Raw genomic sequence first — 10,618 nt, forward strand, 5'->3', positions numbered from 1 at the left:
AAATGGTGGTGACCAGTGAACCTTTGCTCAGAAGTTGTCAGGCATTCCCATATGCCATTAGAATTTGATGATCTTTATCTAAATCTCTGTCCTGTGTCACATAAATTAAATTAAATTAATAAATACGTAATTTAAAAACCAACACTGGCCATATTCTCCCTACTACAGTAACCCCTTAGCAACCAATCAGCAATTAGCTTCGCTCTGTCCTAAATAATAGATCTAAGTAATTACTGGTTGCTATGGGTTACTGCACCAGGGCAAATATGTCCGGTGTAAATAAGCCCTATGGATCTTAAATAAACCTAGAAAACCCAAAAACGTTTCATGTTAGATGGGTAATAACAGTTTAATAAAGAAATAACGTTTTTCTTAATGATGTCCCTTAACCAATTGATTTATCCATTTTCTACTACTTCTTTTTAATACTCTTGCTCCATTATTTTAAAAACTTGATCTCTATAGCATAACTAGGTAGTTTCCAAGACCTCATAGCCTATTAAATCTCTTGTTGCAATAACAGAAATGTAAATACTGCCATGAAGTTCAGAAAAGAAAAAAAATGTCAACTTTCTTGGGTATTTTATATGACCAAAGACTGTGCGGTAATTTCCAGGAGGCGCAGCTTCATTTCTGCCGCATTCTTCTTTCGTGGCAGTTATGATGTGTTTTCTAACCTGCATTGTTGAGATAAGGGAACACATTCCTCATGACATGAGGAATAGGGCATAAGGAAAGACATACGCTGGGTGGCAAGGCTATTATTTCCCTCATTTGAAAAGATTCATTGCACAATACAGCATACTGTAGGATCAAGCCCTAACCTGAATTATATTTACATTTATGAAATAAAATGAATATGTTTATACACAAATATTGTCAATTACCTATAAAATGATTATCTGTCTAAGTAGCTTTATATCAGGTACTGTCCTATTAGCAGCTGTAATATCAAATCAATAGATTTATGATTTTATTTTTCTATATGTTTGCACTTGCAAACCTAGGGAGACCGTACAAATAACACATAGATAGTCCCTAGGTAAGCATCAAACCCAGCACACAGACAAGCAAAATACAACAAATCTGTGATGTGCAGTTGTACAGTAATGTGCCAATAGATTTAGAAAACAACTAAAATATTAAATGTTAACAAAATCTACTTGCCAAGTGTATAGTTCTCAAACATATACTCAAATAGAGCCAACATACATCCAAATAAAGTCAACATTTATTAGCAAGTAGGAACTTGAAAGGTCTGAAACTATGCCTCTTGATACCTGGCCCACTGGACATTGTAGACTGAAATCTTTTGATAAAACAACTATATGGATTTTCAGTCAGCAGCATCTAATACTTATGAAATATCTCCAAACTGTGGCTCACTATGAACTAAGGATTATGGCAGAGCAGATAGCTGCTATACAAAGGGTTGTTTCCCAGTAGCCACATATCTGTTTAAAATTCAATTATGCTGAAGTAATACATTCTACTAAGATGTCCCTGTAACATTATTATACAATCTATAGTAGTAATGATAACAGGCCATACCCTAAGACAAACAGCCACAAAGTTACAATAGCAGTCAACCTATGACGTCTGTTGTATCTCCATTGACAAAGACAAATAATAAAATTAAAGATTTTCTAAGAAAAGATTCCTGAAGGCAACAAATGTAGTGATTGTTGGGATAAAATCAAACTAGATGTACACTTCTTGCCTTCTGTAAAGAAACAGTGCACTTATATTTGGATTATTTTCTTCTTCTTGAATATTATTTCTTCCTATTATGCATTAGCCATTTTCTGATGAGTTCAGGCAAATGCTCTTCTTGACACAACCGCACCTTTTTTTTTACGTGACCGCGCCCAAATTGACACTACTACGCCCTTTTTTATGCAACCGCACCCAATTTGACTCGGCCGTGCCGAAATTGATGCCCAAGAAAAAACATCTGCGCGACACATTTTTCCGCGGCAAATTTTCACAGAGGTTTTGTGAAACAATTGTCCCATTTTGCTTCACCGTGAAATGCGCGAAACAGAAAAATGTGCGAAATGGCGAAAAAATTTGCTGAACACAACCATGCTCATTTTGACACGACTGCACCTATTTTGATGCAACCGTGCCCAATTTGACACTCCCATGCTAATTTTGAAGTGCCGCAATGAGACTAATTTTTCTGCAGCAAATTTTCGCAGAGGTTTCGCAATGTTTTGTAATTAGTTGAAAATCCATATACAGCACTATTGTTATTTATTTACCTGTATGTATCCATATTGTATTGTATTCTGCATGTACACTGCATACCATTATGTAATATCAAAAATCCACCAACCCAAGAAAAATAACAGGTATGGGACCTGTTATCCAGAATGCTTGAGACCTGGGGTATTCCGTATAACAGGTATTTCCATAATTTGGATCTCCATAATTTGTCTGCTAAAAGTTATTTAAATATTGAATAAACCCAATAGGATTGTTTTGCCTCCAATAAGGATTAATTATATCTTAGTTGGGATCAAGTACAGGTACTGTTTTATTATTACAGAGAAAAGAGAATCATTTAACCATTAAATAAACCCAATAGGGCTGTTCTGCCCCCAATAAGGGGTAATTATATCTTAGTTGGGATCAAGTACAAGGTACTGTTTTATTATTACAGAGAAAAGGAAATCATTCAAATTATTTGCTTATAATGGAGTCTATGGGAGATGGGCTTTCTGTAATTTGGAAAATTTTGGATAACGCGTTTCCTGTATTATGTTGACCTGCTAAAACTATATCCAGGAATAGATGTTGCAATGTGCTTTATTTTGGCAGTCACAAATCTCACTTAGAAATTCTCCTTCAACACCCTTAAACTTTTTTTTTTTAAAAACAACCCTTATATTACATCAGTAAAATTCAAAATGTGTCATTAAACACAAAAAATAATGTCTCACTGTCAGATTTGTTTTCTCTGCTGAATGATTTGTCTAGAAAAGCCAGATAATAATTGATTTTTTTTCTCTCTGTTATTGTATTTATAAAAACCTTGACTGCCCTTCATTGCTTGCCAGAGGAAACTGGGCAGTATGAACAAAATGCATTTTAAGTGTGATTTAAAAAATCATTGGGATGATTTCTCATGATATCTGATGATTAATGTAAGTGGTGTTCCAGCATATTATAAGGGATTACCTGTCACAGAACTGTCGAGATTATCCATACTAGAACCGGGAGTGTGTTCCAAACCTCGGAGGGGCCTTGTTATTTCTATAGATTCGTCTTCAATTTCATCTTCTTCTTGATCTGGAATGTCTTTTTCTAAGTCAGAAATAAATGTCCCAGACACATATCCAAGTGGTGGAACTGGGGCCAATGGGGGCTGGTTATTGCTGTGTAAATGCCTGGAAGTAAAAAGGAATACAGAGACATTACACAGGCAGCATATTCAACCACCTTCAATGTATTTATTTAGTGAAGACAGATATATTTATGTTTTTAAAAAATGATTATTAAAAATTTTATTTAGTAAGGCTGATATAGAATTAAAATATAATATAAGAACAATTTTGCCTTTCAGTTTTCCCTTAGGTATCCTGTGAAGTGATGAGCAAATCTGCCCCGTTTCGCTTCACCTAAAATTTCATGAATCTTGCAAAAGATTCACGAAATGGTGAAAAATTGACGCTTGTTAACTTTTTTTGCCGTGGGCGACAATCTGCCAATGGCGAAAAGGCAGAACTTCACCACGAATCCATGCCTGGCAAATAATTTTGCCCATCACTAATCCTGTATAGACTCGGAACCTATAATTTAATTAGATTAATTAATTAATTTAAAAATCAACCATAATCATTAATCCCATATTCAGATCATACTTTTTATTGCTTACACATGCGTATTGGTAACCCATAAATATACAGTTTGCACACATGCCCTTATAAGAGAAGTTCAACCAAGCCCATAGCACATTACATAACAACAAGGGACATTTTGTTGTAGCTTTCCAAGCAATTGCAAATAAGTATACATAGGGCAGGTTTATCAAAGTGTGAAATTAGAGCCCACTGCAGTAAAATTCCACTACACTCTATTCATTTCTAAGGATTTTTAAAGAGCAGTTTATCAAGGGTTCTGTTTTGATAAATATGCTTCTAAAAATTCTATAGAAAGGAACAGTGAGCAATGGAATTTTATTGTGGTGAGCTCTAAGAAAATCTGACCCATAGACATAATACAGTCTCAGTTTATATGTACATACCACATTATAAATACCAGCACAATGTTTTTTGGCTATTTATCAGTGGTCTTTGAACCTCATTGAATTCTCTTTGATTCTGCAATAACCATAGTAACCAGATCTTCTCAATGAGATGACTGTCACCTCTAGTGCCAGGAGAGGTAAAAATTCACTATCTCTCTTACCATTAAACAAAAACTGTAGTACCGTGTTAGCCAGTGTCAAAAATAATAATAAAAAAACAACAAAACACAAATACAAGAGTATTGTAGAAATGATACCTATATTGGCTAACAATAAAAATACATTGCAAGCTTTCGGAGCTCTAAGGCCCCTTCATCAGGCAGAAGGGGCCTTAGAGCTCCGAAAGCTTGCAATGTATTTTTATTGTTAGCCAATATAGGTATCATTTCTACAATACTCTTGTATGTGTTTTGTTGTTTTTTTATTATTATCTCTTACCATTAAATCTCATACCACTTTTGTTTTTGCTAATTAAACTAAACCCACAATTTTCTTTATATGAATGTCAGGTTCCTCAATAAGATTTGTACGGGTTTTTCTCCACTAAGTATAAAAAACTGCCAGTGGAGAATATGTCATAGTTCTATCACATTTTCAACAAGAAGGATTATAATTCCCCACTAGTATCACTTTATGGTATGTACATTAGGTAGGTAACTGTGCATCTCCTTCATTAAGTGCAATATCTCATATCTTGCTACAATGGGACAATGCCATTTACAACATAAATTACTTGTTTTAATGTTGTTTTAATTAATAGAAGCACTTCATGGGGATACAGTATAATTACCAAGATTGCTTTGCAATGTCAAACTGGTAAGCTCTTGTTAATTCATCCAGGTGGGCCTGAAGCATGGGTTGCATTTCTTCACGTGGTGATGGTGTGAGGGTTGCTGTTGACTGTTGTCCAAATGAGATGGCAGGTGATGATGCCACCCCACGTACAGGGGGTGTAGGGACTCTCTCTTCATCTTCTTCTAGTTCATCATCTGATCCTTGATGTAAGTAGGTCTGGACTGGCAAAGGTGGGCACCATCCATTGGTGTCATAGCTTTAAATGAAATCATGACACAATTACATTTGGCAGATACAAGATTATCCATATTCTTAATATTATGTTCCTGGGTAGTAATCCACTCAATTTTGCAAATACAGAAACCCCAACCCAATCAAAGTACAGACACAAAGTAGTCATATGCTGCAACAGAACAAGAAACAAGTGCCCTTGAGATATACTTTTTATTCAACGTAAATACATTGAAGACAATCTCTTCCTATAAATAAATTATTGTTTCTTTCCTGCGTGCCAAAAGAATACTAACATCTAAACACTAACACAGCTCAGTGATTTAAATGAAGTTGATAGGATTAGTCACAGGTTGGAAATTTGGCAAGAGCTACAATTGTGAACTCTGAAATTCCATCACTTAAATCAAGATCAAGCATGTCATTTTTGAGAGAATATGTCCGAAATTCAACTAGAAAGTATAAGAATTGGCTTTATGCTTTATATTTGAAGATATAATCCAAGAAAATAAACTGCATTTTTAGCAAAATGAAATCTGCGCCTATTGTGTCGTTCACCAATAATCTTGGGAACTATGTTTTTGATAAATGTGCAAATATTGCCGCCCTAGTAAGATCACAGTGTAGACTACCTCATCTGTTATTGTCTATGTAAGGGAAGTAAAAGATAAGCAATACATTGTGACTTATGTATATAACTAGTGTAATATACACATGAAGAACACACTTTCCTACATTAAGATATATTAAGAATCACAGCTTTCCTTCAGTGGTGAACAACAAAGCCTCTAATTCTTGGCCAAGAGCCACTGACTGCAAGTCTGACATTCCTGATGAATAAAATTCATCATCAAGTCAATACCTTTCAGTCACAGCTCGCATGCTTGAGATCACAGCTCCGACTGTTTACCACCCTGAGCTCAAAGTTAACATCAAATATTAAACATCTATAGATACTGTGGAAATGGTGATCTTTTATGTTCAACATCAGTCTCTTGTAGTTAAAAAATATTCTTCTCAAATTCTCAGTATATCTATATGCCATTTGCTGATGTTGTATCAGAACAGAGGTGTGTATGGATGGCATATTATGTAATCATGCACGTGATCATTATAGTGTCCAAAAATGGTTTAGCACTACTAATATATTGCACATTTGTTAAGCCATCATTTACTGTAGAAGCATGCTGTCTTCAAAGCCTCAGCGGAAAAAAGCACTATCTTCCTCCCTAAATAAAGTCAAAGCTCAGGCTGGTGGGTCATATTGACTGATGTACATTTGGAGGTAAACCATATATATATATATATACAGATAACATGAGTCTATCTATCTATCTATTTATCCATCCATCTACCTATCTATCCATCCATCCACCTATCTATCGATCTATCTGTATGATCAAATGTATGGTACAGCTCTAGATTTATGTCATTTCACCCAAATTTCTTCCAATTTAAGGTGAATAGTTCCCTCTCTGTTTTGCTATGATAAGTTGACTTCAATGTAATAATTCAGCTAGGTGAATTCTGCTCACCTAGGATATAATTCCCCTATAGCTTCCTTGTTATTATAAAATAATAAACCAATCAAATCAAAGAACAGTTCAGTTGCTATGTATTGCAACACTAGACAGATTTGACTATGGTTGGTAGTGATGATTGAAATTTTTCACCAGGTTTCACAGTGAAAAAACGCCCATAAACTCCAATGGGTGCAAAAAAGAGTTTCACAGCATGGAAAAAGACGCCGCAAAAAACGTCCAATGCATTTTAGGAGTTTTACCCGTTTCGCATATTTTTATGTGAAGTGGGAGAGATTTGCTGATTACTAATGGCTGACTATGCTCTCTAGTGATTCACTATGGTGGGTTGGATTAGTTGTCTCAGATACTACTTACAGTTGTATTTCAATATTTCATAATACAAATTCTCTGCCTTTCAGAATCATTTGAGGTAATGACTTATATTAATTAATAATTATTAATATGTATATATTTTAAGATCACACATTACGTAAAACAAAAATGTCTGCATTTCTTGGGGGTGGCTAGCACTGCATTTAAAAAAAACTGTCTATAATTTGAATTTATAGTGAATGTAATTGAAAATGCAGACAATGAAAATAACCCACTACTTGGCATGATGGAAACAATATCTATGGAGAAATGTTTCTTGTTCCTTTCAGAAACACATTCTATAGCTGTATTTTCCACAAATCATGAAATTCTCTATATGACAGGCCTAAAATGATAACTCACATGCTCGTTAATGTGTCCATGAGTTTTATTGGGCCATCTCATTACTAAGCTTTGCTTCCTGCCCTGATTTTTATCTGGCTGGCTGTACTGGCAAATGAAATCTGACACATTCATCTTTTCTTATCTTAAAAGGAAGAACCAACATCTGATATTTCGGGAGTGCACTTGGACAAGTGAAGAGTTGAATCACCTGTTTAAATAATAATAAATCCAATTTTGGCTATTTAAATGTTTTAGTAGACAAGATTATGCCTAGCTCATCTGTCAAAGCTAATTTGGACAATAATACATCCAAATTAGTAGCATATTTACTTGTCAGAGATGAAATTCCATTACAAAATTCAATATATTAAGATCTTGGATAGCGGCGTTGTTAGTTCAGTTATATTTGTGTTTTCTTTTGTTTTTTTTTTTAACGAGAGGTCTCTGCGCCTAACCTAGTGCCTTGGGCATATTTTTATTTGGCAGGTACCCTACTGAGATATCTTCCTCATATCCAGATGCAAATTTAGACATTACCGGCTTTTCCTAATTATTTGTACAACCACTAAATAGCTACCTTAATTATCATGCACATTAATCATATCAAGGTACTCATTATTACTGTATATAACACATCTGTGTAAATGCAAAGGGAGCAGAGTTTTAATTCTGAACAAAATCATTATTTAATGAGCTGAAAATATAACTTACCCTGTTTCCTGGTGTTCAAGGCCATAATGTTCTATTTCAGTGCCTGGCAGTGGTTGGATGGGAGGGGGCGGAAGTGGAACATTGGCCCAACTGGATCCATTGTTTTTAGAGATTTTAGAGCTGTTTTTATTTTTCTTCCTTTTTCCGTCTTTTCCACCTAGGAATAGGAAGAAGTCAAGCCTGTCTTTAAAATGTGTTTTACTAAAAAATGAAATAATAGACTTGACACAATCACACAGATACATAATACAACATTTGTTTACACATATTTGTTTACCGTGTTTACATCAAACACAACCTTAAGGCTTGGGATTCGAGCCAATACATTAACATAATTTTCTTAATTTTTACAGGGTGAAAGTTGCAGTTGGAATTGGACTTGCTAAGTAATCAAAAAAATTGTTTTACCACTCATCTGAGCAGATTCTTCAGTGTTACCCTTGAGAGTAATCCAATCCCAGTGGTTCCATTGAATGGTTTAAAATGGCAGAAAATTCCCAAATACTCAGTTGAGTCAGAATGACTCACCAAGTCCATTTACAATGTAGAACAATAGGCAAGAACCCCTGGTTTAGCCCTAGACATAATTTTCCCATATTAAACTAATATAGTTAAAACCTAATATAATAAGTGGAAGTTTTCAGGATACATCATGAAAGAATAAAAAAAGCTGAGAGAGGTTGAGCATCTGGGAGTGTCAGGTTTCTGTGGATTTACTGGATTTCTGTTCTTTGTATAAACTGCAGGGTTGCATAAGGTATAGAACATCCCCATGGCACAGGATTTGTGTTGCCTTTTAGTAGGCAATATGTAAAAGTACTGTGTACACCTTGCTGGGATAAAGTTGAAACTGACTCCAACATTTTTAGCCAAAATATTGTACATTAATAAGTACACTAAGGTTTGGCTGTGGAAAATTATTTTATTGGCGTTGTGGGTGAATTGAAATGTGGAAGGAAGGATAGGCAGTGGAAGTGACTAATTTTGTCACTAGGAGCTTGATATAACAACCATGCCCTTAAGACCAGGTATACCCTGGCATAAAGTAAAAATCACTATCATAATATCAATCATCTTAGCATCATAAACCTAGTATAAAATAACAAGTATATTGTATTAGGCCAACAAATCTTAAGGATTTTTTTTGTTTTGATTTTGTTTTTGTTTTTTTGTCTTCCCACCTCTATTCCCTGCTTATTTTTTCTTTTTCATCCTATAAATGAGAAATGATGGCTTAATTTGAAACACGAGACCATCATTCAGATGCAAACTGATAGCGCACAACATTATAATTATATTATTTAAAATTGATTGTTGGTATTAAACCCATTTGAAATGAGGATATTAATCGTATTGGCAGGATGCAATAAAGTAGGCTAGGATTCAGGGGGTATTAATCAACCAGAGATGGTTTGGTGGGTGAGGCATTGAGGGATTATTAAACTTAGGCATAATTTGGCCCTGTCAAGTTGTTATGAAAAAACATGAGACCAAATGCAGAATCAGTGTTTCAAGGGTTTATATCCCTGACTGCGAACTTTTATCTACAATTATTCATCGGAAGGCTCAGGCAAACCTAGTAAATGTCATTTTTATGGTTTATTCAAATCTGAGGATGAAATTGCAAATGTAAGGATTGCTTAGAAAAGCAAAAGTGGCACCTGCCTAGTTACAGATAACATTAGAATACAGAAAATAGTGCAGCCATTTTCTTTTAGTTCTATGGTTCCTATGCTATTATGTAGAGAGATTGGCTATAGTGGATACCTAGGACATGCATTTAAACACTTAGCTTCTACAAAATACAACTGGTTTACTGATTTGGCAATTGGATGTAACATTTTTGGGTCATTGCTTGGTATTTGACCTCTCCACCCAAAACCATTAACAATAGTTTTATGTAATCAACTAGAAATCAAGTCAATCTAAAAAGTAGAATTTCATTGTCTTATCATGATGGCCTCCCTTACCCCATGAGGGATAACCAGTGTAGAAATGAAAGAAAACCACATTTTTCACTGGTTCCCATGGTCATTTAATCTTTTTTTTTTTCTTGTAACTAATATTTTTATTGAATAAAGAATTTAAGGGATACAGAAAGGTCATTTAATCTTAATGATGAGCCACCAAAGTGTTGATCCATGTGAATAGCTAAATTTCTTACAACAAGACTATTTTACTCCTGAGGTTAAAGTATGACACTGAGATTTCCTATTTCTTCAACAACTACCAGTGTTCCAAAGAGGCTCATTTAGTAATGTTTTATATCGAAGATCTGCATGTTTTTTTCAGATTTTTTCATAGTTAAATCAAGGAAATTCAAAAAAACTATTTGGTTACCATTTTTTGCCAGGAATATATGAAATTGCTGCAAACACTCAAATTAGAA

At 34.6% G+C, this 10,618-nt stretch overlaps 1 protein-coding gene across 14 annotated transcripts in view; it reads right to left on the minus strand.

Moving 5' to 3' along the window:
• The window catches only part of robo2 (roundabout guidance receptor 2), a 627,127-nt gene that overhangs the window by 15,630 nt on the left and 600,879 nt on the right, over positions 1-10,618 (minus strand). For all 14 annotated transcript variants that reach the window (XM_031896599.1, XM_031896601.1, XM_031896594.1 and 11 more), the window contains 3 exons: positions 8,230-8,386; positions 5,043-5,303; positions 3,184-3,392 (listed from right to left, as the gene is read on the minus strand). In XM_031896599.1, coding sequence (XP_031752459.1) covers positions 3,184-3,392; positions 5,043-5,303; positions 8,230-8,386 — 627 coding nt within the window. The remainder of the gene's footprint in view (positions 1-3,183; positions 3,393-5,042; positions 5,304-8,229; positions 8,387-10,618) is intronic.

This window comes from Xenopus tropicalis, chromosome 2 (genome assembly GCF_000004195.4).
Source record: "Xenopus tropicalis strain Nigerian chromosome 2, UCB_Xtro_10.0, whole genome shotgun sequence".
Classification (NCBI taxonomy): Eukaryota; Metazoa; Chordata; class Amphibia; order Anura; family Pipidae; genus Xenopus; species Xenopus tropicalis.